This window comes from Syngnathus typhle, linkage group LG12 (assembly GCF_033458585.1).
Source record: "Syngnathus typhle isolate RoL2023-S1 ecotype Sweden linkage group LG12, RoL_Styp_1.0, whole genome shotgun sequence".
Classification (NCBI taxonomy): domain Eukaryota; kingdom Metazoa; phylum Chordata; class Actinopteri; order Syngnathiformes; family Syngnathidae; genus Syngnathus; species Syngnathus typhle.
Genome location: NC_083749.1, coordinates 9,587,711 through 9,615,637, shown reverse-complemented (window position 1 = coordinate 9,615,637; position 27,927 = coordinate 9,587,711). Strand labels below are relative to the sequence as shown.

At 39.1% G+C, this 27,927-nt stretch overlaps 3 protein-coding genes and 1 long non-coding RNA gene across 7 annotated transcripts; 2 read left to right on the top strand and 2 right to left on the bottom strand.

The window, feature by feature from the left end:
• Nucleotides 1-305: 305 nt before the first annotated feature.
• On the top strand, nucleotides 306-8,430 carry lg12h18orf54 (linkage group 12 C18orf54 homolog). 4 transcript variants are annotated; one of them, XM_061293838.1, is made up of 15 exons: nucleotides 306-465; nucleotides 1,080-1,215; nucleotides 3,134-3,284; nucleotides 3,518-3,685; nucleotides 3,832-3,955; nucleotides 4,031-4,094; nucleotides 4,178-4,364; nucleotides 4,490-4,557; nucleotides 4,832-4,928; nucleotides 5,012-5,104; nucleotides 5,213-5,264; nucleotides 5,352-5,409; nucleotides 5,931-6,080; nucleotides 6,651-6,703; nucleotides 7,406-8,430. In XM_061293838.1, exons 2-15 carry the CDS (start codon nucleotides 1,081-1,083, stop codon nucleotides 7,587-7,589), a joined length of 1,584 nt encoding a protein of 527 aa, XP_061149822.1. In that variant the 5' UTR covers nucleotides 306-465; nucleotide 1,080; the 3' UTR covers nucleotides 7,590-8,430. The 4 variants fall into 4 exon arrangements, with proteins under 4 accessions (XP_061149822.1, XP_061149823.1, XP_061149821.1 ...); XM_061293839.1 differs by having other exon boundaries at nucleotides 308-549; nucleotides 7,393-7,574; XM_061293837.1 differs by having other exon boundaries at nucleotides 310-549.
• LOC133163791 (sperm-associated antigen 16 protein) lies at nucleotides 8,375-12,005 on the bottom strand. Its single transcript, XM_061294009.1, has 3 exons — nucleotides 11,079-12,005; nucleotides 9,665-9,769; nucleotides 8,375-9,401 (listed from the first exon to the last, which is right to left on the bottom strand). Exons 1-3 carry the CDS (start codon nucleotides 12,003-12,005, stop codon nucleotides 8,754-8,756), a joined length of 1,680 nt encoding a protein of 559 aa, XP_061149993.1. The 3' UTR covers nucleotides 8,375-8,753.
• A 524-nt stretch (nucleotides 12,006-12,529) lies between these two features.
• Nucleotides 12,530-27,628, top strand: wdr91 (WD repeat domain 91). The gene is made up of 18 exons (XM_061293356.1): nucleotides 12,530-12,781; nucleotides 13,712-13,847; nucleotides 14,665-14,844; nucleotides 14,926-15,133; nucleotides 15,941-16,023; nucleotides 16,441-16,550; nucleotides 18,539-18,713; nucleotides 18,810-19,004; nucleotides 19,141-19,331; nucleotides 21,107-21,161; nucleotides 22,325-22,420; nucleotides 22,556-22,650; nucleotides 23,298-23,451; nucleotides 23,837-23,945; nucleotides 24,763-24,875; nucleotides 24,981-25,088; nucleotides 27,043-27,132; nucleotides 27,288-27,628. Exons 2-18 carry the CDS (start codon nucleotides 13,725-13,727, stop codon nucleotides 27,450-27,452), a joined length of 2,250 nt encoding a protein of 749 aa, XP_061149340.1. The 5' UTR covers nucleotides 12,530-12,781; nucleotides 13,712-13,724; the 3' UTR covers nucleotides 27,453-27,628.
• LOC133163448 (uncharacterized) lies at nucleotides 20,612-22,545 on the bottom strand. The gene is made up of 3 exons (XR_009716392.1): nucleotides 22,300-22,545; nucleotides 20,952-21,009; nucleotides 20,612-20,879 (listed from the first exon to the last, which is right to left on the bottom strand). It is a non-coding gene; the product is annotated as an uncharacterized LOC133163448 (long non-coding RNA).
• Nucleotides 27,629-27,927: the final 299 nt, after the last annotated feature.

Below are 27,927 nucleotides of genomic sequence, written 5' to 3'. Positions count from 1 at the left end.
AATAAACAGACAACGTTATTACACGCAGTAGAAGAAAGAAAAGCCAAGGACATTAAAACCCCAATAAATACATTTCTTTATTATATTACTATTGTTATTATTATTATTATTATTATTATTATTATTATTATTATTATTATTATTATTATTATTATTATTATTATTATTATTATTATTATTATTAGAAACGGTGTGGTACAGTTTGCATAATCAAATATGAAGAAAAACGCTTCTCAATTAGGATATTTAATGTCTAAATATTGCACATGCGCGTGAAAGAGAAAATTACGTCATGGGTTTCGCAAACGACGCAGGCCGCTGAAATCTACCCAACCGATGGGGCAAGGGGTTGGAAATGACGAGAAACTGAGCCAATGGGATACGTCACTAGTTAATCTGATTCTGGACCAGCCTCACCCGGGAGCCTTGAACGTGTGTCGCGGAGTCTGCTCGGAGCAGCAGGAAGTAGGCGGTTGTTATTGTTTTTTTCTTTCTTTCTTTCTTTTCCTGTTGTTGTTCAAAAAGTGAGCACGCCAAATACAACTTAAAGTAAGTTTGGTTGTTAACTTAGTTAGTAATGTAATTAAATGTAACTTTTAACTGAACGTCATTCTATTATTCGTTTTATTAATCTATGCAAGTTTTACCAGTTCCTCGGTGTTAGCTAAACGATCATTAGCAAAACATCTACTCTAAAGTTCGTTTTTCTGCGGTAAACGGCAGAACAAATTCTAAACAAACTGAACACTTCAAATTGGACGGCCGGGGACAGTAGTAGTCATTTTCATTCTTTCAAATCAACGCGTTAGCATTTACAACGGGTTCCCTAATATTTTAATGCAACATCGCTGTCACCGCAGTCTCACATGGTTAGCACAGCGGTTACAATTCTGTCATTTGGAGCTATCAAATGAGATTGGAGAACTATGCACATTTTTACTATTTTGATATGTGGCCTTGCTACGCAGTTTGAACCCACGACGTCGATCTCCACTATGAGGCGGACATTCTAACCAGTACCTGTCTTTGTTTCAATCATTTATAAATTGTAACCTTGGATTTATTTATTTTTTTGTCAGCATGGAGTCTACCAGCCCCTTGAGTGACATGCTTTCTCCAGAGTCAACAGTGACAACACTGCTGTCAAGTTCTGGCCACTTTAGGAGTAGCCTATTTTCATCTGAGTTCAACACAACATTCAGATACAGAGATAAGGTAAAATACGTTTCTGGAACTCAAACATGACTTCTTCAACTTCAACTTTCATGACATAATACATCTAAAGACAGCCATTCATCACCAGAGTAATGGTAATGGCAAAATGTTTTAGACCATGTAGCACAAGTATCAAACTCAAGGCCCGGGGTCCAGATACGGCCCGCCACATCATTTTATGTGGCCCGCGACGACAAATTGTGGCTCAAATTTGTGTGTCATTACTAGAATTGCAAATTGTCTTCACTTTTAATATCTTTCTTTTTTAAATATTTGACCAGTTTTTACTCATCTGATTTGAAAACGAGTTATTTGTCAGTTTGTTTTGTATCTTTTACTGTATATAATATGAGGTGCTCATACATTTATTTATATATATATATATGGCCCTCCAAAAGAAGCTATGACTACAATGCGGCCCGTGAAAAAAATGAGTTTGACACCCCTGATGTAGAACATGTGTTATTTTGAAAAGTTGTGGAGTCAAAAAGGGACTCGCATTGAGATGACGACTAGGAATTAAATTTGGAATAGCCGTGAACCAGTGGCTAGTGTATCAAACAATACCAAAACAATTAAATACAACCAAAATACAATCAACTCTTAACCAAAGGCCATAACAAAGCGAGTACAGTACTAGTCTGAACCCGAGTCAGTTTATAGTCTCCAAACGGTATTCTGAAAGAAACAAACAAAAACATCACATTCCTTCGTGGCCTAAAGAATAAGGACGAAGAAAAGAAAGGGGCGGGGGCTTTGTTTTCTTGGGCAGAGGCTCTTGTGTTGAATACTTACTGGCCCTTTTTCTCATTGCAAAACTTTCCAAACATGTGTTTATTTTATTATTTTTACAAGCTTGTGGATTTACTTGCCCCGTCCCATGACCCTGGTTTTGGTTAACCACTGCACTATAGAACAAAGACATAGCAAAACAATATCAAACTTTTTAAGCAAGCGTATTTCAATTATGAGCACAATCAACACAGTTTGAATATTTTGGTCAACTACTTGACAGACTGTTCACATTAAATCATAGCTTGCTTCTTCTTTTTTATTTATTTATTTATTTTTTTCTTTGTGATGTTTTCACCGATTCACGACCACGGTCCATTGGGCGGCGTTGAACTGGACTGCCCTTACACCTGTCGATGGACCCCGTGGAGGCTATTTTGTGTGTTTTGGGGTGTTCTCTTGTATTGGGGGTGGTGGTTGGCCGCTGTTACTTTTTTTTCCTTTGTCTTTTTAGCTTTGATTTGCTTTGATGGCTTTTATCTTGAGCACTTTCTGACTTTCTTTGTGGCGCCGTTATGTGGCAGCCTTATGAGAGTTATTGAGTTGCGCTCATGCCATCCGTGTGTCTTTTGTATTATTAAGATTAAGATGGCGGCGCCCCAGTCGGCTGCGGCTGCTGCGGCTCTCGACGTTCCTTTCCTTTGTTGAGAGCCGTATGCGACGAAATCTCGTTTTGTGTGCACCGAGTGCTTACAAAATGACAATAAAGTCTGTCTAAGTCATTCAGTTATCTAGATGAGTGCCAGGCCAGCTTGCTTAGCATTGTATGTTACGTCGTATCAGTAAAAAGAGGCACCAATGACAGAGGAGGTGGGAGCCAATCCTAAACAAGCACCAGGACACAAATTTTCATGCACGAGGTATATTGGAGTAATCACAAGCAATACAAACATACATTTTCTATTCTGTTTATTCTTATTTGGGTAAGGTGAGGCCTACCCCAGATGACTTTGGGCGAGAGTTGAGGTGAACCTCAAACGGGTTGCCAGTCACTTGCAGGCACTAACAAATGCAGTGCTATAAGTGATTTAAATAACATTTGTACATTCATAAAAAAAAAGAACGATGATTAAAAAGTGAATTGATCATTGTTTTTCATTAATTGTTCAACTTTTAATTTCCAAAGGAATATGACTCAGCCTCTGCAGCATTGGAAGCCTACATTGCAGACTTTGACAGAAGTCAAAACATTGAGTCATCGGAAAGGCTGATTTTGCCGCAGAGTCCATTGTCCACCCCAAGAAGACCTCGGATGAGCACACACAGAAACAAATCTGGTAGGTAAATGCTAGATTGTTGCGTATTTGCTGAGTGTAGAGACAAACCAATCGGGAGACTTGGCTTTTCCACTTCTTGGAAATGACATTGGGTCACATTGAGTGGTCCTTTCTTTACAGTCATAAGAACAACCACTCTTCTTGGAAGACTTTCTACAACATCTTGGAGTGGAGAAAATTGAATGGATGGGTTTTCCTCTAAGATGCTTCATGTTTTGTGTTTCGACTTGTAGTTCTCAGGGAACGTTTAACAGACAGAGAGGTGGCGTATCTTACCCTCCCCGTCAGTTCCCTCCGTCATCGTGACAACCGCGACAGACTTTCGATGACAACAGATGAACTGCTGTCCATTCCTCGTGATGGTTCCATGCCTGTCACCCACACAACTGCCTTCATCCAAGGTTTTTAAAAGCATACTCTACACCACTTACATTGTGATATGTGTGAAACTTTGACTGGATCGTCAAACTAAATTGGTGATGTAATTACAGTGATATTTTGCGGTCTAACCTCGTGTGTTCCTTTCCTTGTTTGTTTGCTGGATCAGGTCGCTTGTCTCAGTCTGTGGCCTCTCAGGCCCGTGTGTCATCCAATGCAGGGCACAGAACAGGGGAACATACAGAACAGAACCTGTCCCACCCAGATTTAAGCAGGAATTGCAGCAGCTGCAGGTTTGCACGCTCATCCTTCGTTATTGCATTACGTGTATCATTTGGGATCTTAAACCGATATATATCATCCACCAGATGTAAGGGAGAACCCAAAGATTCCACTTTGAAACAAGATGTCCCTTTTGTCAGATGCTTAACGGTAATTTCCTGTCACTGTTATCTTTAAGTCTTTAACTCTATTTTAGGAGCATACTCTAACTTAAGCCTGTCTTTATCTGTTAGTGTGCACACAGAGGAACAAGGGCAGAGCAGCTACTGCTGTCCTCGCCGTCCCGTTTACAATGCAGGTACAGCGGAAATAAGGCAGATCTGGGCCACACTGGGATCAGCAGTGTGTCTGACTGGATCCAAGATTGTGACCTTACTGAGCCACGACTCCCATCAGATGTCGACCTTTGTGACACGCTTGGTATGGCATCATTCAGTCTCTCCAATCCATTTCCAAGCATTTTTATTTCTTTTTCTTTTGTCACGGCAAGGGAGAACCTTACTAAATAATGACAGAGCTTGTCCTTTTTTTTGTTCTCCCACTAGCATCAATAACTAGAGCATCCTCTTGGTTAGCAGATGCAGAGGATAATCCTGGCAAGACAGCTAATCAGGTACAAGATCAAAATGCCTTTTCCTGCTTCGTGTTTCAAAATACCTGATATTATGTTATATTATATTTCTTGGAGTGCTCGGGGTTCTGTCATATGTCTGTGGACGGGGATTGATGGGATTTATCTCTACTTATTTGGCACACGCACGTGTGTGGAAAATGAATAATACTAAAATAAATAATTTTATGAATTAAGCTTGGACGTTTAGAAATTAAACAAAAAAATTAATCAATATGTCTTTTTGTATGGGGAAACGAATCTGGGTGTCACCCAGCTGAGTCTAAAAGATCTGAGGCTTCAGTTTGCTGAACAGATATCTTGGATCGCTTCAGAGAGAAAAAGCTCAGACGTCACGGAATCTCTTGTGAGAGGTAACTAGAAAGTGATTTAGTGACGCTTAAAGGACACGCTGTCTGTGTTGACTCCCGTTTATGTTCTATTCTCCTTTTGTCAGATACCAGGCTGGAGTCACTAATCCAGAAAGCGGATGAAGTGCTGAACTCACTATCACAGCGTTTTGGAGGTGCAGAAAGTCTTGGAGATTCAGGTAGGCATAGTGTTGGTTCTCATTACATAAAATTATCCTGAAGAAGCAAATCATCAGACTATCCGCTTGATGTTTACTCATTTTCCTATGGATGTTTATTTGATATAGAATTGAATGAGGAGGAAATGAAGCGCTGCTCGACTTCCCCGCCGCTCCCTATGTAAGATTGCAAACATTATTTACTTTTTTTGTTTAACAACGGATTGCAATCCTAATCTGTATCTCTAATTGTTTAATAATGATGCAGACACTCAAAAGGCACAGCAGATGTCAATACTAGGACTCTGTCAGTGGAAACCAAGAAGGTAGGGCTGACCCCTGATGCATTTACAGTTTGGAAAACTGTCACTTTGAGTGGTTGGATTAAATTAAATATAATAGACTAAAGCGTCTTGGTTATAGTACCGCACTATAGTGTAGTTCATGAAATGTAATGAAAAATTAAAAAGCCTTTGGAACAATATTTAAGACACTTTCAAAATCTAGAAAGAATTTTAATCACAAAACATAACTCATAAACTGGACTGTGAGTGGTTTCTTAATTAATTGATGTGTATTAATGAAAACATTTAAAGGGGAAGTCAACCCAAAAAATGACTTTGTAATATGTTCTGTGCAGTCCAATCGGTCAAAACACAGTGTTGATTAATTATTTGTTAGTGGAATATCCATTACGCAGCCCAAATCCACCTGTTATTATCCATCTCGGGGGACCCATTTTCCCAACTGCTGTCGACTGAAAATGACATCACAGTTGCCAGGTCTCAGGTCACAACCAATCACGGCTCAGCATGTGTACACACTTCTCTCTTTCCTCTTGACTCAGGATTGCAGTCACGATAGCGCCATCTCTCAGCAGCCTGGTCCATTGGAGGCTCTGAAGCAAATGATGTTTAGACTGCAGGCTGTGGAGGTGGCGCTTCACCGACAACAGCATCCACCAGTTGCGCGGACCTGCAGTAAAGGAACTCAATCCGTATGTAATTTGTCTGCTCTCCCCATAAAGACCAAAAATGCTCAAATTGCAATTGGACAAGCGCTTAACATAATAGCAAACCAGTGTACCATTAAAACGATCATTTTGATACAACAATTATATTTGCACCCACACAATGACACCGCTTGCATAATCTAATGAGACCCCCCCCCCCCTCCCCTCCCCTAAAACTGTGTTGTGCCCCAAAGAGAGGTTTGGTCGTTCATACCTCAAAAAGTTGCCCCGTGAATGCTAGTTTTGTTTGACACAGATAGTTTTTAACTGACAAATGTGTTCTTGCATTTTGTATGTGCTGTAAAACCTCAAAACATTTGACACAACTGTTTGTATGATGCCTTCATGAATTAATGAATTAATACTCCAGTGAGTGTCACTCAAATGTAGCAATTAGCACACTTTCAAATATAGCTCTTGTGCTGACTACTGAATTCATGAGATTGTGCTGGTGATAACATTGTGTTTTGTTCATTTGATGTGATCCCCTAATGGGACAATCACAGGCTTATTTTCTCTAACCACTCTTTATTCTCTGGTCTATTTGTATTGCAGAGAGCTGAAAGTGAAGCAGAGCAGGCTTTATCTGGTGCAACATCACTACAAAGGTACCGTCTGTTAGGGTTTGCAGAATACGCCTGCAGGTGTCTAGACGACTAACTTGTCTCCAGTGTGGTCCTTGCAAAATAAGTTAGAGTGAACACCACCCTAACACCGTCACTAAACATGTAAATCATATGCCCTCCCACATTGATTGATCAGAGAAACCAAACTTAAAAAAAATACAAAAAAAACATGCAAACGCCACGGCCGGAGGTGGAATCAATGAATCCTGGTGCAGATTAAAGAAACGGACCGAGACCCACTTTTTTCAATGGTCTCGGTTCCCTTCAGGTGTGAATACAAACAGCGTGGATGTGGCTCTTTGCGGTACACAGTAAAAAAATCTGGCTCTTAGTCTCTGACTGGTTGGCCACCCCTGCCCTAGAAGAACCATTCATTTTCATCACAATCTGCAGCCAAAGCTTGCTAAATATCTTAGCAATTTAGCAACCATTGACCTTTTGCTTTTAGCCATGTGTGCCACTATGACCTAATTCAGACTAACTTAGAATATCATGCTGCTTTGTTTTTATATCGTCACAACCATGGAATTTAAAAAAAAAAAGTCTTAAGCGGAACATAACTCTAAATTCATCCTCTCCAGAAAATGAGTGAGCTGGTACACATTGTATGGAACTATTATTAAAGATGCAGTATTTTAACTACTGTAAGCCAATTAATTTAAAAAACACAGTTTCCACCCCCAGGGCTCTGCATCACCTCAGTCGCCTTAAACTGCTGTTGGAGGCACCAAGAGGCAAACATGAGGAAGAAAAGGATATAGATGAAGGACGATACTCTTCGTCATCTGCTGACGTGCCATCAGCAGGATTCCAGTTAAATATGGAAACAATGTCAGATGGAGAATCTAGTCCGTGTCGGCATTCGTGAACCTTTTCTCACTGGTGTTTGTAGTGTTTGTTTAGCACAGTACAGTACTGTTTTGAAGTTATTGCCAAAAGGAACAGATGTTGAAATGCATTTCAATTTGTGGTCCACATTGAAGTGTAATACAGATCAGCAAAGTTACAAGTACATTATATCAAAAGTGTATTAAGGCCTTGTTTGCCTTTGGCAAACAAGTGACAAAAATCATGATTCTGCAAATGGATTATTAGGATTTTCCCATTTAGCTTTTACTATTGTGTACGCGGAATTATTTCAGTGTACTGTAAGAGGGAGTAAGAAAATAATTGTTCACTAAATCCTTTTTTTTCGTCCTTTGGTGTGTTATACGGGTTCCAAATATGTCATTTTACAGCACAGTATTAATATGCTAGTTTTTGTATGCTTCTAGCAGTCTTTGAATTTCCTCGCAACGCAAACGGCTGCAATTACTCTTATATGCAAAACTTGAAGTTGATGTCAAAAGGTCGTTTAGATGAATCAACAGAATGATTCATGAAATCGAGCTTCATTAATATACGGAGTCACAAGGAACCTGTGGTCTACACTTGGACACCAAAAAGTGTCTTTGGGTGCATTTAAAAAAAAAAAAAAAAAAAAAGACTTTTTTTTTCGTTTTTCATATAGGTATCATGTAAGCATGATGTTTTATTTTTTTCCAATGTTAGATATGATGCAAGTTGTATTGCATTGAAGCTCAGAGGTTTCGTACCGTTTTTGTTAAAGTAAACCACACCAAGCACTACTAACTGAAGCTCTGGACGCTCTTCTAACCCAAATGTATTCTCAAATCCAAGTGAATAAAGCCTTTTGGCTTGTCCATTTATTTATTTTACAAATTTTACTCTGCACTATGCATCCATGCACACATACCTATTTACGTATAACAGAGCTATTGAATGCACATTCCTGGCATCACTGCAATCCATAAGAAATATAACTTTCGGAACAAAATACATACATAAACATGCATTTGTGTATTTTATTAAAACACCTAAATATGTATTTTATTAATCCCCAAATTCACTGAATCTTGTCTACTACTTTACTTTCCAAAGTCCTACTTGAGTCCATTTAAAAAACTAACATTTTCATTTAGCAATTTTTAACTAGCAAAAAGAAATCAACATTTCAGTATTCTAATGTGGTCTACATCCATCCATTAATGAGCCCATGACTCCCTGCAGACATGACAGTCTTACCCATGTGGTCAAAGGTGACAGTTTGCACACTGTCCCTTTGTCCTGATAGACTGCTGACCTTGCAGGAATCCACATCTACCAGTCTGACCAAACTGTCGCTGCTCGCAATTGCCAGCATTTTCCTTGATGGACTGAAGGCCACCTGATTGGCACTCAGGGGCCCTGCATCTATAGTGCGAAGAGCCGCGGTGGGCCTCCTGATGTCCCACAGGTTGACGATACCGTAGGTGTCACAGGAAGCAATGACTTCCTCATCGAGGCCTATGGTAGCATGGTTGCAAGGATGCTGGTGTCCAACAAAGGATGCGGTGCACACACCAAGCCTGATATCCCACATGGTGAGAGTTTTATCGGCCGAGGAAGTGAGGATAGTGTTGGAGAAGGACTGGAAGCAGACGCTGTTGACCGAGGCTGTGTGGCGACGCATTGTTAGCCGGCAGCGCTGGCTGTTCAGGTCCCACAGTTTGGTAGTTCTATCAGAGGAACAGGACACCAGGAAGTGACCACATGAGTGGAAGGAGCACGCCCAGGTGGGTTGTCTATGACCGGAGAATGTCAACACACAACGCCCGGATAATAAATCCCAGAGCTTTACCTGCAGGTAGAAAAATGTAAAAGTTAAGCTGTCAAGGTGAAGAAAGCACAAAAGGGTTAGACGTCTAATAAAAAAAGAAAATAATTTTAAAAGGAGACATTTCCTTTAAAAAAAATCGGACGTCTTCACTAATTGTTAATTGCCAATCCAAAGGCTGAAAAATAAAAATGGCAAATACTTTTTAAAGAAATCCTGAATCCAATATAAAGATCATTACAGTGGGGGTCATAATGCTTAAAGAGGACAAGTGAATGTGAACTGACGGTAGTGTCTCCGCTGGTTGTTGCCAGTTTAGTTCCTTCTGGATGAAAACTGCAGCTGGACACCCAATTGGTGTGTCCTTCACCTGTCAGGACCATCTGGCCCACCTGATGACACACAAACTAACCAATGAGAGTAAATTCTGAATTGACATGATACGATGCAGTAATCCCTCGCTATATCACGGTTCACCTTTCTCGGCCTCGCTGCTTCATGGATTTTTTTCGCAGAGCATAGTGTTATGGCTTCAGAAGAAAAATACACTACAGAGCGGAGTCAGGCAGCAGCGGCAGTCAGTAATACGCATGAGTCACAATTGTCCATAGTACATACTTTGTATTGATGATTAAAATGATTATTTTATTTTACTGGAGTTATTTGGAAGAAAGTGTGTACTTCTCTTTGTTAAACAAATGCTTGGGCTTGAAAACAAGTTTTGTATATATAATAATGGTAAAAAAACAGGTTTCTACTCCAGGGATTTCGCCTATCACGGATTCTTTTCGGAACGTAACCCCAGCGAAAAACGAGGGATTACTGTATATCAATTTTTTCTATAATTTCTCTTGAAAAAGTTTATTTCATGGAAATGCAGAGCAATTTGTAGTCTCAAAGTCTTCAGAGGTCCTACATTCTGTGTGTTTCTGCCAATCTGAATCTGCTGCCGTTGAAATGGCTTACTTTTATTTTATTTTTTCAAAAACTTATAAACTTATAAGAGATACAAGGCAGCATTTTAGAATAGTGATTAGCAGGTCTGCCTTACAGGTCAGAGGTCATAGACTATAAATTGCCCATACATGTCATTGTGAGAATGAATGATGGGGTGTCTGTGGCAAAAATAGTCTCTCACCTTGCATAATTTGGGTTTGGCAAATTCACCACCAACAAACTTTTTTTTTTCTTAATAAAATCAAATGCCTTAAAAGTAAAAAAAAACACCCAATGTGATGTATTTCAAATGAGGATGGCAAACGCACTTTTCCTTACACGTGTTTTGCATTGCATTTGATGCCATTGTATAGATTTGTGATTCTCAATGTGTACCATTATTTGTTACAGGGGCCCTCTCTACTGGCATACGATAGAATCATGAAATTGACCATTTTTATTTTACTTTTATGCACGATATTGTATATTTTAACAAAGTCATTTAAGCACTGTAAAGTTTTATTATGATCCAGAGTGTATATTTAAACTGGGTAAAATTACAGTGTCTTATAATAATATTAAATATACTTTTTAGGATGATAACAAACAAACACTTGGGCCACTTGTAATGTTGGTCATTATAGTGATGCTATGAGAGTATTTTTATGTTTTTATTTTAAGAATTTTAGGAGCGAGGGTTGTACTTGGTGTTTGAGAGGCTATGCTCTTGATCTATGTACACAGGCAGAAATTTTATGACTGTACCTTTTCCCTGCTGACTGGCAGTGCCCACAATCTCCAACTGCAGTCGTCACTGGCACTTGCGAGGATTTTTTTATCTGGATGGAGGCTGATGCAGCTTATGGGAAGAGTGTGGGCTTTGATGGAATAGAACAAACTGAATGTCCTTTTCTGTTCACCAGAATTTCCCTGAGGGCGGTGAAGGTTCACTGGCCTGCTACACACAGGAAATTCTGTGTCCTTTGGGTGTCTGGCTGTGCTTCGCAATTGGGCTGTATTCTTTTTAACCCTTCTCTCTGTCTTTGTTTGGATTTTGTCCAGATTCAGACTGGCATTCAAGTTGTTCTGTATTCGTTCACCTTCTATATTGAGAAGCATCTTCTGCCCCATGGCTATCTCATATTTGTCATCCAGCTGTCTCAGCGCTGGCTCATAGGCTGCCAGGCGTTTCTTCAGCCTTTTAATATCCTCAATCAGACGGCTTTTGTCGGCAACCAGTTTCTGGCAATGCAGCCGATGCAGATCTCTGTCCCTCTGCAGCCTCACTAGGCTGTCCCCTGCAGAGAGCACTTGCTGTTTGAACTGGTCGGTCTCTCTGTTGACCTTCACCAGTTCAGACTGAAGGAGCTGCTTGTGCTTGAGGGCATCAGAGAGGACAAGGACCCCCGGTGGTGGAGGAGCCGTCAACAATGGCTCTGTCAGGAGTTTGTGAGCTGAGCTATACCACTCTACCTCAAAACTGTCCAGAGTCCGAGCCATCCCGATTTTCTGGAGGAAGTTCCTTATAAAGTCGTCTACCGCCTCTGGGATGTTGTTGTCTTCTTTGGACGTTCCAAGGAGAGTAGCGGAAGTGGAGGTAGCAGACGGTTCTTCTGCATTGCTCTGCTTGCCCTTGAGGGAAGAATTGTCACTCGTTCCCCCCGTTTCTCTTTCTTTGGTTTTTGCTGACATGTTCTCCCTTCCGGCACCTTGTTTTGTGGTTGCTATAGTAACTGCACACTAAGCAATTGATTATAGCCAGCGCTAGTAAAATTCATAGAGCACATTTGTTACTTTAGCATCCTTTAACCTATTGAATATCCGTTGTAATAAGCGATCTTTATTGATTTATAGAGATAATGTATGATCAACGCAGATTAGTTTTTATTCCTAACCTTGTCACTTGGTAACGTAATAAAGGGCTTGTGACTGACGTCACCGCATGTGGGCAGGGTACCAATTTCACAATGAGATGCGCGCTACAACTACAACAACCAACGTCTTGAAAGAAAGTGAAATAAATGACAGAACAGGAGTAATAATATAAAACGTTATATTCGCTCATTTCCCAGCTAGCAGTAATTGCATAAGTTGTCGCAGATACACCACATTTTTTAAAGCGAATTGCGTATTTCATATTTTGTGTGGTGAAATGGTTTGATAAATCTACCGCCAGAGGGCAGGCAGCCTTGATTTAACCACTTGTGTGACGTCATGGCTAATCGTCACATGACTTTCGGGAGACAAAAACAGGAAGAGTTTGCTCTGTCGATGCGATAAATATACGGAGTATAAATGTATATTATGTGAATTAAAGACGTTATATATTCTTAGAGTTAATTGTACTTAAACCTTTCATTCCGGTTTTACGTCTTTCAACCATTGTACACACTGGCATGCGTTGCTCTAGTCCAGAGGAACTACTTGAGATTTTGTTGAATTTGCGAAAGTCTGGTTCCTGCAATAAGGTACGTAGATGTTTTGCAACTGACATATGTCTTTTGGGATTATTCAAAAAGCATACGCAATTCGGCGTACAACTGTTGCACGAAACTAAATGTGAATATGAGCATTTCGATCGGTATTCTTCCTTTCAGAATGTAAGCAACACTGTATTGCCAAAACAACCTAAACAACGCTCTTGAGTTAAGATATGTTTGTGTTCCGATTCACATCATGATCATGTCAACTTTAGCATTGGGTTATATTTTATGCGGATGGATAGTACATAAATAAATTGTGCGCCAACCAAGTCGTGCGAGCGACTCTGGGGATCCTGACAGGGAAAATCGGAAAGTCACGTCTTCTAGGCATTTACTCTGCAAGTATTATTGATATTAGCAATTGATTTTTCAAGTGTATCAACGCTATAAATAATGAAGCAAAGCGGACAGCTTCAGCTTCACACAGGTGTGACAGTCATGTTTTTGGCTGGGATCCCCTGCAGATCTGTATCTCAACACCTTTTTCAAAACTGGTCTCCTTGATGACTCTATTGATCTTAGAAATTAGGCGGGGGGGGGGGGGGGGGGAAGATCACAAAGCCACGTCCCCGGGTATTGTTGTATGCTCATGTGTAGGTTGTGAGCAGGTGTGTTGTCATGGTGTCCCGCCTCAACTCTCACCTTTTCTTGCTCACTGAACAAGGATCTATTTTTTTCACGTTAAAAAATGTTGTGGGATATCTGTGTGACGTTTGCTACTTTGGCATCCTTCCACGTTAAAAATAACTTAATCTTAGGTCAATTAAAGACTGGTCAGATTCAGAATATTAGTGGCATGCGATTGTCTGGTGATCAATTCAAGCCTCACCTGGAATAGAGTCAATTTACTTGTGATGCTTCGCAGTAAAGAAACAAATGCATTTATTTATGTATTTATTTGGTACTTCATTTAAGGTGGGAGATCATCATGGGTTCTGCGGTGGAGAGAACCGATGAACATGTGAGGGAATATTTGATATATCGTGGCTTCACCAACACTCTGAAACACCTGGACAGCGAGATAAAAGCTGACAAGGAGAAAGGCTTCAGGGTATGATTGATCTAATACAATGATTTGATTTTTTTTTAATTTGTTTATTTTGGCAAGTACATAAAAAACACACTTATTACAGATTTGTTTCACATTTGTTTGACTTGTCGAAAAGGGAAGCAGGGGAAGCAATTTTGCTTATCTAGTCCCGTCCTGATTACAACCAAGGTTTCACTGCCAGCCACACAATCTAAATTACAACAGTGAAACATATACCACCATATACCATGAAAATGATGCTCTGAATGATGCACGTTTATTTAGTTATTTATTTTGTCCAGAAGCACAATTTGCAGCAGTAAACTGTCCTTACTACATTATTATTGTTGTTGTCATTATGCCTATCAACAATTTTTTACAAAATGTCTTTATCAGAGAATTTTTCAAGAAGATTTTTTTACTCCCCACACATTCAGATTCTGGCCCAGTTTGTTCCCTAGGCCTAGCATATCATTTTCACAATAATATAAATGACAATAATGTAAAATATATCTTAATATGTTTAGTCATATTTATGAATCAAGCTTAGGTTAAAAAACTGGAGGATTTTTTTTCTGAAATATCAGAGCTAAAAATTACAACGTATGGTAAAATTTGTGTAGCGCATCTTTTATAGGACAAAAACACATATCATAAAAACCTGATGTGGTACAAAAAAAGAAAATATTTAAAAATCAACATAAAAAAAATGCAGTAAGGGACACATAAAGCCATCTCTGATTATAATTTATTGTTGATCAGTGTTGTTATTTAGCATAAGAAAATGAAGAGTGATTTTTTTCTGGGTGTGTTTTACAAATTAAATCACTTCCTTCAGGTGGACAAGATCATTGATCAGCTGCTTCAGTTTATCCACAGTTTTGAACTGTCTGGCCTGAAGGACTACTGGCTCTACTTAGACCGACGCCTTTTCTGCAGATTGGAGGATGTTTACCGAGCCACTGTGAACAAACTAAGAGCAAGTCTGTATAGATACTATGTCATCAACACCATCCAGGTAACACAAACGCAAAAGTAGATTTCGACTGTAGGTAAAAGTCTCGGAATAACAAGTTTCTCTGTTCTTTTAACCTGCCAGAAAGGAAACTTGGAGAAGACTCAGGAGTTTTTCCAGAAGCAGGCTATGGAGCTGCAGGGTCAATCTGAGTGGCGTGATTGGTTCATCTTGCCATTTATTCCCGCGCCTGAACAGAACCCGGCGTTCGCTCCATATTTCTCCCGCCAGTGGTCGGACACCTTCCTGGTTTCACTGCACAACTTCCTTTCTGTGCTCTTCCAGTGTATGCATATCCTTCAGTCAAATCCAGCCTTTCCCTGACAGTAGTGATTTGCTTTTAACTGTTAACAATAGCAGAATATTAATTATAAAACTTCCAAAGAGAAAGTTAGCTCGTGTGAAGTAGCACAGACATGTACATCAACTGCCCAGATGCCTGGTGATAATGCAAATAGTCTGTATACCGTAAATTCCGGACTATAAGCCGCACCGGACTATAAGCCGCACCAGCTAAAATTGGGGGATATTTTAGTTTCTTTCTTATATAAGCCGCACCGGACTATAAGCCGCACGTGCGCACGCATTTTTTTACAAAGAACAACCGTTCACAGAAAGCCTTTTTAAAGTTTTAATAACATACATGTCTTTCTAAACATTGCCTGTGACGAAGGGTTTAGAGACCTTTGACGCAGGTCACCTAGCGTGCATTCCTACTAAAGCTCATAATAGTCACAAGCAACAGAGCCAGAATAAGCAGCAGCCATAGTAGTGTTTCAAAATAGTATTTTTGTTGTTGTTCTTTTCTTCAAGATACCGCAGTGTATAAAAGTGATCAAGTCATCACAAAAATTACGAAAAAAAAATCCTTATATAAGCCGCACCTGACTATAAGCCGCAGGGTTCAAAATTTTGGAAAAAAGTTGCGGCTTATAGTCCGGAATTTACGGTAATTGTATGAAATCAGGAAACATGGTGTTCTTAACAGCAGTATTGTTGACCAGCATGTCTATGACTCACAATCACAAGTCATTCTTTGTGAATGAGTGCTTTAAACTGTTTAGATTGTTTTTTTTTAAAGTCCTTAACTGGGGTTCACCCCAACCAGTGTTGCTGAGTTTCGATGCAGAGGTCCAGAAGACAACAAGCCTCTCTGAGGAGAATGAGCAGCTTCGACATCTGGTAAGAATGTGGGCCTGGCTGAATGTGTTCATGTTTTTCAGTAGTCACCAAAGAAAGCTAATTTTGTACTGTATTTTCCGCACTATAAGGCGCACCTAAAAACCTCCAATTTTCTCAAAAGCCGACAGTGCGCCTTATAATCAGGTGCGCCTTATATATGGACCAATGTTGAGCCACTATAGCAGGCGTATCCAAAGTCCCACCCGCGGGCCAAATGTATATATCTTATATATTGACAACGTTTTAATATGGGCCATTCATTGAAGGTGCGCCTTATAATCCCGTGCGCCTTATAGTGCGGAAAATACGGTAATAGAAGGGAGTGTGTTTTATGTGACAGGACATGTACAGTATCAAGTAATATTAGTCAGAAACCAGGTTTAAAAAATTCTTACTATCTTACTTAATCTTTTCTAGGTCTTTGCCTTGCAAACAGAAAGTCGAGACCAGAGAGATGGAGACGAGGTGGTCCATCATAAACTTCCGCTGTATGTCCAGAACATGGACCGACTGGGAGATACTGAGCTGTGAGGCACAAACATCACTGTTTTTTTTTGTTTTTTTTTATTTATGACTCCAAAACTGGCTGCCATTTTTCATCTTACGTTGTCCTAACATGTTTTAATTTGCATGTGACAACTGAATTTGGATAATAAATATGCATTTAAGTTTTAAATATTTGAGTGAATGTTAGGTTTATTAAAGTCCTGAAATAGAAAAATGGCAGCCATCTCTTACATAAATGCTAATCGTTAATGTTTTGCTCTTGACAACCAAACACACATTTCAACTGTGAGTAGTTTTAACAAATGCTTACGAGTCACTTTGATATTTTTATGAGTAGTTTGTTTTACAATAGATTAGATGTATGATGTTGTTAAATGTAATTTAGTTGAAGTGATTGATTTGTGAGGGCAACTTAGTAGGATTTGCAAATCATCAGCGGTACCAAATCTGTATTAACACTATTCGCTCCAGAAAAACATGTAGAGTGAAGTTTGTCTTTTTGACGAGGATTTCCTTAAGAAGGTCGTATACCTCTGAATCACTTTGATAATAATTGTCAGGCACTTTACAGCAGCATGCAAACGGCATTATTTTCTGTTTATACCAGAAATACTTTTAATGTTTTAATCACCTAAGTTATTTACTAAGTTAAATTACCAATAAGAGTCACATGCTGTGTTTACACTGTGCTGTGATGAGGTTGATGTTGCAAAATAAACAGTTCTAATGAATTATTGTTTTTTTTTTTTGGTCAGTAAATTCTTTAATAACAAGATCATTATGGATCACCGAAGTAACTGAAAAAATTTCGGTATATCTGTATATATCTTTTTAAGTGAATTATAAAAACAGTTCTCAAAACCCACTGATTAGGCACGGGTTAGGGATAGTAGATTCTGACGGTATGATAATCGTGAGCAAAAGTATCACGGTATTAAAATTACAGGTTCATTTATTTATTTTTAAATATTTGGGTAAATTAAAAACAAGAAAACATATTTTTTCCAATAAACACTTTTGCAAAGAGCAAAAGACATCCATTTTTATAGTTTCTCCTTCCTTTTTTCTGTGCATAATTGGTTGCTGTGAAGGGAAAAAAATGAATCGGAGGCAGTTAACTTGAAAGAGGTGGACCGTTAACCCAAATATTTTCTTTAAAATGGTATGTTGTATATTGTATATATTGTCAAGTGGTAAAATCCACTTGTTTTTTATCCATATCAGGGGGTGGCCATTTTGACACCTGCTGTCAAGTGAAAATGACATCACAGTTGTGAGGCTCCAAGTCACAACCAATCACGGCTCAGCTTCAGAAAATTGGTGAGCCGTGATTGGTTGTGGCTACCAATAACCGACACCAAGTGGCAAAATGGGCACCTCCTGAGATAAATAAAAACAGGTGATTCGTTTGTGGAATAGTTATTAAACAGAACACTGTTTCAACAAATTGGGCTTCACAGAACATATTACGAAGACCATTTTTGGGTTGGCTTTCTCTTTAAAACCATGCTAAACTGTCAAATGTCTAGTGAGTGTGCTTGGGAACTCCCAATGTTCTGACACAGAATTAACTGTTTTAAATTTTAAAAAATTTCAAACCACCCTTTCTTAAAATTAATGGCTTCTTAGAAGGACCTGCAACTGTTTGAACTTTTTATAATTTCAAACCACCCATTCCTAAAATGCATGAATGGCTTTGTAGGACCTGCTTTACACAAAAACAGCATTTGGATGTGTGCCCCAAAGCAACACAAAGAAATTCAGGCTTCCAATGCTTTTGAGAAGAGCAGTCAAAACATTAAGGGCAGATTTGCACAAAAACCTGTTAGAATCAGTCAACCCAAATTTCATTCTACGCCAATAATTTAACAAAAACCACCATTTGGATTTGTATTATAATTCAATGATTATACACATGCACGCGTCTGTAAAATGTAGAAAGTTCCTGCCCTAATTGTATTTTTTTTCCTCTCAATACCCAAATGGTGACCTATTCTTCTGCTCTCAGTGACTTAGTGTCAAGCCAGCGGGCTGTCAGTGTTACCACCACACCATCCAGGAACTTCTTCTCAACATTCCTACCACAAGGTCGGCGCGCCCCTGGAGCAAAAACGCAGCAGGTAACTTTGGTATCTTCACCAAGCCAGGCAGCCGTCGGTAGAAAGGACCAACCATCAATTCAGGTGAAAGTCCCAAATACTTTGAACACAACTGCCATAACTTTACAGAATTGAATTCCAGAATGTCATGTCTATTTTATCTGTACCTCCTTTTTTTAGTCTTCAAAATCTAGGGATGCAGTCCAAGTGAAAGAAGCGAAACAAGCATCCAGTCAACCATCAATCAGTGAACCATCAAGTTTTCAATCCCAACATTTAAGCCAGCAGACAAACCAGCCAACACATTCACGGCATAAAAAAATCCAAACTCATGAAAAAGAGCGGAAGGAGCTTTTCTCAAAATCATTATCACAGGTACTTGAAGTTACACATGCAAATTTAAAATTCTTCATATAGTAAAAACATTACACTTTAGTAAAAACCGATGTTTGTTAATGTACATGCTAATCACAGAGCAATCACTTTACCCTGTCTTTATATTTCTCTTCAGTTTCAAGAGAAAAAGGGGGAGGTAGGACAGGTGGAGCCTCTAAATGAGACATCTGCCGATGCTCCTGACTCCTCAAGCAGCAGAAGCGAAGGAAGAGCACTAGAAGGTGTTGCAGTATCTGTAGAGCAGCCATTTATCAAACTCAGCCAGGAGGAATATGGAGAACATCATTCCTCCATCATGCACTGCAGGTAGACATTTAGCAAAACACACCAAAGGAATTTTGACAACCTAACTTTTCATTCTCACAGTAGTTTAAGTCTCAGTTGTTGGTATTTAGTTTTTTTCCCATGTCTCTCTCTCTCTCTCTTCTACATCTATATCTATATCTATTATATATATCTATATATATTATATCTATCTATCTATCTATCTATCTATCTATCTATCTATCTATCTATCTATCTATCTATCTATCTATCTATCTATCTATCTATCTATCTATCTATATATCTATATCTATATCTATATATATATATATATATAGATATATATATATATATAAAAAAGTTCTGACTTTTGGGATTATTAAAAATCCATTGCTGGAGGATCCGATTGCTTGTGAGGGTCCATCGTGCAAAGGGAGTTCTGAGAGATGTGAAGGTTCGCTTGTACAATTAGGGACATTAAATAAAAAATTAAAAAATCGATAAAAACTTGAAACACACGGGAAAGCCTTTTAAGTACTTGTGAGACCAGAAAACCAGACATTAATACATGATTCATTCATTGGCATCTCCATGTTGACCTGATAAGAGAAAGGGGCGTAGTCTGACTATCAGGGATGTGAAGTAACCTTTGCGCCCCTCCCCGAAACGTTTGTGCTTCAAACCAAAAAGGCAGATGACTTGAGACATTTTGGCAGATCTCATTATAGACATTCCCACCCAATGTGCAACCTTTCATGCAGTCTGGAGCTGTGGGCAAAAAATACACACATTTATTTCAGGGGGCGAGACAAAAAAGACTATTGTGAACATATAGCAGTGCTTCTCAAATAGTGGGGCCAAGGGGGGCGCGGTGCTATTCCTGGGGGGGCGCGTGTGACCCTGGGGAACAGGCTTTTTTTTTGGCAGTACTAGAATAAAGTGTAATTGCGCGTTTACTACAGCAGGGGGCAGTGGCGCTCTCATTGTTACTTCTGTCACGTTTGCGACAGTGCAACATTTTACGACTTACAAGACAAGTTAGGATAGTCACGGTGGGGAGGGGGGGCGCGAATAGTTTTCTTCTTGCTAGGGGGGGGCGTAACAGAAAATAATTGAGAAGCACTGACATATAGTGACATTTGTTTTTTGTCAATAAAATCATATATTGAGATAAAATATAATAAAAAAAAATTATCTTGTGAAAATGGTCAAATCTTCTGAGTTTGACATTAACATTCTTTACAAGACTGTAATATATAAAAAGTTTTTTTTTTTTTGACAAACGTGTAACTGTATGAAAAAACGTATTTTTCTTGAAAAAAAAAAAAAAGAAACATTACATTTTAAACCAAAGAAAAATATATTTTTGGAGAGAAAAATACACTATGGAGAGAATAAAAGAGATGTATTAGTAAAGTTCTAATTATAAAGTCCTTGTAATATCTGGAAGACGAAAAGTTGTTCGTAAGGGGAAGGAACTACTCACTGATGCTATCAAAAGGTGGCGCTGGCACATAAATGATTATAAATGGAGCAGGTCTTCTCATTTCCTTGACAACTTTGCCTTCCGCCGCAGTAACACTTCAGACCCTTTCCGAAACAAACATATTTGTCAAAAGCAAACCTGAACACCTGAATGTGGTCGAAGCACACCTCACTCACCCTGGCTGATGAACACAAAGACCAATAAGGAAGATCTTCATGTTGTTCAAGCGATGATCTGGTTGATGCATATAAAGAATCCAAACATTTTCCATTTTTATTTTATATTATTGTACATTTAAATGGGTGATTTTTTTATCTCTTCTTTTGTTTAGGGTCGATTGCTCTGGTCGCAGAGTTGCCAGTTTGGATATCGATGGCGTTATTAAGGTAAATATGAGTCATTCATCGTCAGTGCATATCAATTACAGTAATCCCTCGTTTATCGCGGATAATTGGTTCCAAGACCACCCGCGATATGTGAAAATCTGCGAAAATCTTTTTTTTTTTCCAACATACATACATTGTTTGTGTATCAATAAGTGTATATTAAACCATATACTTGCATATGTTATCATTAGAACATTAAATGATAGTTTCAAACAACTAAATACTATATTAATACGTAGTGTAAATGACAAACAGAAAATAATGTATAAATAATATAAATATGAGGCGTGTGCGTGTGTGTGTGTGTGTGTGTGTGTGTGTTCGACATATGTATAGGTAGTAAAGTATACATACTGTAAATCTTATTATAACAACTTTTTCATAACAAGGTACAAGTGCACATAGTGTAAATGTTTTTAGAACTCTTATTATTATTACCGTTTTTTTTCCATGTATAATGCGCAAAATCTAACTAATTTATTGTCCTAAAATCTGGGGTGCGCATTATACATGGGTACAATTTTTATTTTTTTTAATCCGGATATCATACGGAGGCCGCCATTACATATGCGCTTTCTTTTCTGCTGTTCACTTCAAACACGCTCCATATGAACACAATGCTCTCGTATCAGACGCTTGCTCGATCACCTGCTCGTTTGCTGTCACAATGTACCCTACACAAATCCGAAACATTTCTTCGCTATCAAGTTTGTGATACTGACCGGCAAAATAACATCCGGTTGTTCCCAAAGATGATCTTTTTTCTGAAATAATTTTACGTTTACGGACTTAAGTAGGAGTCAAAATTTGGGTGCCTATTATACATGGGTACAGGCTTTTTTCCAGCATCGACATGCCATTTTTAGGATGCGTATTATACATGGGGGCACATTATACATGGAAAAAAACGGTATAACATTTTTTTGACAACGAGGTACAATACTGTAAATGTTTTTAAGAACTATTATTATTATAACTTTTTTTATAAAAAGGTACAAATGTACGTACTGCAATTGTGTGGACACTAACTGCCTTCTGCTTGGAAAACAATCCGCGATGTACTGAAGCCACGATAATCAAACCGCGATGTAGGAAGGGATTACTGTAATGGGTACAAATTGTTGAATTGATGACAAACCTTTCACGTGCACTGTACACTTCAGGTGTGGTCATTCAATCCCATCATGCAGACCAAAGCCACCATCATGTCCAAGTCTCCTCTGCTGTCCCTTGAGTGGGCAACAAAACCTGACAGACTGGTATGCACAGACACATTACGTTAACATGCATCTAACTACAAATATTACAAAATGTGGAAAAACCTTTATCATTGATGATTATCTCAGTCTATAAAAGATTCAATAAAATAACGAATTGTGTGTGTGTGTGTTTAGTTGTTACTAGGTAGTGGCGTTGGAACAGTACGGCTCTATGATACGGAAGCGAAGAAGAATCTATATGAGATGAACATTGATGAAACTCATCCACGGTAAACCCTTGTGTCTTTTTGTCATTGGACAAGTACAGTTTGGTCAATGGACCGTGACAAAGTTTTTTTTGTTTTATACATTAATGTACAGGTGTCAAACTCAAGGCCCAGGGGGGCAGATACAGCCTGCCACATTATTTTATGTGGCCCGCGAAGACAAATTGTGCATCAAATTCGTGTGTCATTACTAGAATTGCAAATTGTCTTCACTTTTAATATCTTTTTTTTAAAAATATTTAACCAGTTTTTACTCATCAGATTTGAAAACGAGTTATTTGTCAGTTTTGTAGCTTTTACTGTATAATATGAGGTGCTCATAGATTTATTTGGGTTGACAGTCATAATGGCCCTCCGAAAGAAGCTATGACTACAATGCGGTCCACGAGTTTGACACCCCTGCATTAATGGTTTGACAATGTCAATCAAAACTGAACATTATGCCTCTTCACGAATGCTGGATTTTCCAGTCTTTTTTTAATATATATCCACCAAGTGGCCATACAGTTAGCTGGTCGGTGTACTTTGTATGAGAAGAAATACATTTTTATGGGTTTTAATTGGAGGATGCCCTATGGAACACTGTACAATGTTACCTGTTTTTCCAAAGTACACATTCTTTGCATTAACTTTTTTTCAATTCCTTGCAGTATCTTGTCATTGGCCTGCAGTCCCAGTGGTTCATCCTTTGTTTGTTCAGCTGCAGCTGTCAACAGGAGTGGACTTGCTGAGCCTGCTCATCGTCTCCCCATGCAAGTGTCCGGACAGTTACTGCTTTGGGACACCAAGACAGTGAAACAACAGGTATGATTTAAACTTGAACACAATCTTTACCAAGAGGTCATTTGACTGTTTATTTTTTGATACAGTAGTTGTCAGTGCAAAGATATTCAATGATAATGATCCTTGTCCCAATCTTTGTCACAATTAAAAAAAATGCATAAGGGGGAACTACAAAAAAACTAAAATACAAAGTCCCATCTTATTTTGCCCCAGTACTGGATTCTTATGAGTTGTATGACTTGAGTTTTATTGGTTAAAAAAATGGTGTTACATTAACATGCACACTCACCTCCAAAGGATATTGCAAAGTTGCTGTTAACCATTTGTAAAGTCCATTTGTAATTCGTTGCGCGTGAGTATTTGTTTTCTGTCGCTTTTGGTATAATCACTGCTGTCTTTTGCTTAGCTCCAGTTCTCTTTAGAACCTGACCCAGTGGCCATTAACTGTACAGCCTTCAATCACAATGGAAATTTGTTGGTAACCGGAGCTGCAGATGGAGTCATCAGACTCTTTGGTTAGTATTTTTTTTAATTGCACATTTTGTTGATTAGCACTGTAAAATGTAAAATTTGTAATCTTATGAGAAAATGATTACATTCTCAGATTTTTATCAGAATAGCCGAGCAGTTCATATAATGCAAGACACCAAATTTGCCTGTTTAATTAGTAGGCCAGTGGTTCCCAATTTTCTTTTCTGCCACGGACTGATTCGTATAAACCCATACCTTTCGAGTGGGCAGGTTGATGAAATGCTCGAACAAACGCAAATCCACCATGCATTTTAAGCATACATTTACGAGCAGCACCTAACAAGAATGCTTTAATATGGTCACTATGGTAACACAACAGACACCACCGAACAAATATAAAGTGTCACTATGGTAACATTTAGACATGCAACAGATACCACCGAACATATAAAGAGCTTGAATGATATGAGCAACAAAAAAAAAACGGGAGTCTAAAACTTTTTATGTAATTATATTTGCCCATATTTATTTGTGTGCCAACAAAGCGCCACAGAGCAAAAATAAACTCCATGAATTGCCGATTAGCATATATGATATTTCAAGTAAATTTCCTGCTATTGAATGTGAAATACAATTCTTAGTTATAGGCTCTTGTGTAGTCTCATCACCAGGCCTTTATCCCTTTTTTTTTTTTTCTCTAGCCTGTGGGTTAAACTTTAGCATTATGCAACTAAGATTTGACATGCGCCAAGAGTCCGTCCCTTTTCAAATATCTTTTTTTTTTTTTTTTTTTAGCCTTAGTACTGTTTAAGTTTTTTTATTTGGAATGTAATTTTGGGAATTCTCTTCTTTTCCCTGTAGACATGCAGCAGTATGAGAGCGCTATGAGCTGGAGGGCACATGATGGGGAGGTTTACAGTGTTGAGTTCAGCTACGATGAAAACACCGTCTTTAGCGTCGGGGAAGATGGCAAGGTACAACTGTTGTTTACAACCCGAAATGGACACTTTTTTTTTTTTAGAAATTAATTCTGCTTATGAACTAAGTGTATTAATATGGGGTTACTTTTGTATCTTCAGTTCATCCAGTGGAACATCCATCGGTGTGGAGTAAAGCAATCAGAGCAAGTTTTACCTCAGGAGGCCACTGGGCCATTTGTCCTGGCCGGGTTCAGCGGATATAAACAGGTATGCAATTTTTTAAAAGAGAAAAGGAAAAAAATGGAGGAGGGGTGGGACAAAAGTCTGTTTTTTGTACAGTTTTTTTGCATCATTTTTCATGTAAATTAGTTTCATACACTTCAAAGGCTGCCTTTTACCGTCCAAATGATTCTTCCTTATTAAGTAAGTGTAGCCTTGTGTAAATTTGGCACTTCCAACTTCTCCTGACAGAATTTGCTCATATGCCCTTGTTTCTTTTTGACTTGAGGATTACAAATGGCTTGGGTTGTCCCTCGACATTGAGCTTTAGTTTTGTCACCAAACTGACAATGTAGCGCAATTTTACCCTGTCCGAAGAACTTTAACAAGTTTAAAGTCTTCACGCTTATTTCTCCCGAGTATTAATGGCAACAGTTCTCCACTTTTCATAGTTAGTCCGAATAGCTCACACATTAGCGACATTATCCTACTCCTCCATGTATTCTGTCAGCCATTTCAATGCTGCAAATAGTTACCTAAAGACCAGCCTGATTAAGGTATAGATAGTGTAAGCATTTTTAAAAGGTCACACCAAAAGCCTTTTTTGACTTACGGTATCCTTGGTCAGTTTTCATTGTAGACAACTCCTGATTAATTCTCTGGCTTGTCCGCATTTGTATGGCTCCATGAAGTACTACAGAGGTGGTCCTTGCTGGTTTCGGTTTGACTCTCCTCACGATGGTCAAATGTCATCATAAAGAGTCTATGATCCCTTTGAAGACAGGAATGTTTTGGTGGTGAACTGGAACAAATTAGTTGTTTTTCAAAGTCAAAGTCTGCTTTATTGTCAACATCTTCACATGCCGAGACACACAAAGACATCGAAATTCCATTTTCCCTATCCCACTGTGACAAGACATATTACACGATAGACACACAAGTAAACAACGCAATATAAAAAACAAGAAGGCACAAACAATAAATAAGAGTAACAATAAATAATAAATAAATAGATAACACAACGAATAAAAGCCAGTGTGCATACAGACAGTAAAAGTACAGGACGCTACGCAGAACGGGGAAGCAAGTTCAGGATCCTGACTGCCTGGAGTATGAAGCTGTTTGAGAGTCTGGTGGTGCGGGAGCGCAGGCTTCTGTACCTCTTCCCAGAGGCCAGAAGCTCGAACAAAGAGTGAGCGGGGTGACTCACATCACTCACAATCGTGGTCGCCTTATGGGTGAGATGGGAGGTGTAAATGTCCTTCAAGGAGGGGAGCGAAGCACCAATAATCTTACCAGCCGTGTTCACTATGCGCTGCAGGGCCTTCAAGTTGTAGTCAGTGCAGCCGCCACCCCAAACAGCAATACAGCTGGAGAGGACGCTCTCAATGGTGCCGCGGTAAAATGTAGTCATGACGGCCGGAGGGGCGCTCGCTCGCCTGAGTTTCCGCAGGAAGTACAGGCGGCGCTGGGCTTTCTTTGTCAGTGATGCGGTGTTGGTGGACCAGGAGAGATCCTCACTGATGTGCACCCCCAGGAACTTGGCGCTGCTCACTCTCTCCACCACAGCACCGTCGATGGTCAGCGGCAGGTGTTGGGTGTGACCCTTCCGGAAGTCCACAACAATCTCCTTGGTTTTACCAGAGCAACTGTGCATGGAGTCTCTTTGTCCCTCTTCGGGACTTGCATTGTTCTGAGTCTTGGTGACTTTATTTTGCATTACAATTGGAACAGTTTCCCCAGGATTGTTTGATTCATTCTACACATTTGAATGATTCTCATCCATTTGTGAAGTATTCATAAAAACGCAACATTTTTAAAGCAGCAGCTAAAGGGGTCTTAATATCAAGCGCTTCTTTTTCCTACTTCAAGCTAAGCTTCCTCAAGCTTGGATTGTTGTTCTTCCAAAGTCTATCACTATTTTGACAGTACTGCCTGTGCCAACAGAACAACCTTTTCTAATGGCTCAGAACCCAAATAAACCTAAATGAACTTTTATCAGGTGCAGGTTCCCCGAGGTCGCCTCTTCACCTTTGACTCAGAAGGACAACATGTCCTGACTTGTTCAAGCTCTGGAGGAATCATTTACAAGGTAGACATCTACTTTTACATGCAAACGCTATTTTACATTGTATTTCTTTTGTTTTGAATATTTTTATCTTTGCGTTTGCTTGTTGAACAGATATTTAGAAAACTGATGTTTCTCTTTGGTGTTTCATTCCCCCTTCCCCCGTCACTTTTGTTCAGCTGACTAATGGAGAACCTGCCCTGGAAAGTTTGCTGTCCCTGGGTGGACACAAAGCACCTGTGGTGACAGTTGACTGGTGCTCAGCATTGGATTGTGGTACCTGCCTCACAGCCTCTATGGACGGAAAGATCAAACTAAGCACGCTCCTTGCACAGAAGTCGTGATTCAAATCTTGGCTACTACACAAGGCCACAGGTTATACAATATATATTAAGTGGAATAGACTTAATAGATTAATAATTTCCTAACAGAGATTATTGCAGTCAGTGTTAGTAGTTTCACGATGCGATTCAAACCTGTTCAACATTAGTACAATATTAAAGTCCAAATGGATTTTCAAGATGAGTACCCTTGTCTTGAAATTGTGTGTGCGCGCACGTGCGTGTGTGTGTGTGTCTGGCATAGAAGTGGACTTCTTTGGAAATGGGTTCCTGGTTTCCTGGATAAAACTCTGTTGTGAATTTTTACTTTTGAGCTCCTTGTTATTGAACAAGTTATGAGAAAAAACCCCCGAAACATTGCACTCAAAGGTTCAGATAGAAGCTCCACTTAAATTCATTTGTAGATGTCAACGGGCACTTTAGGTCCATCCTGATATATGATTGAAAGCTGAATCTTAACATTTTGTTAATTGTGTAT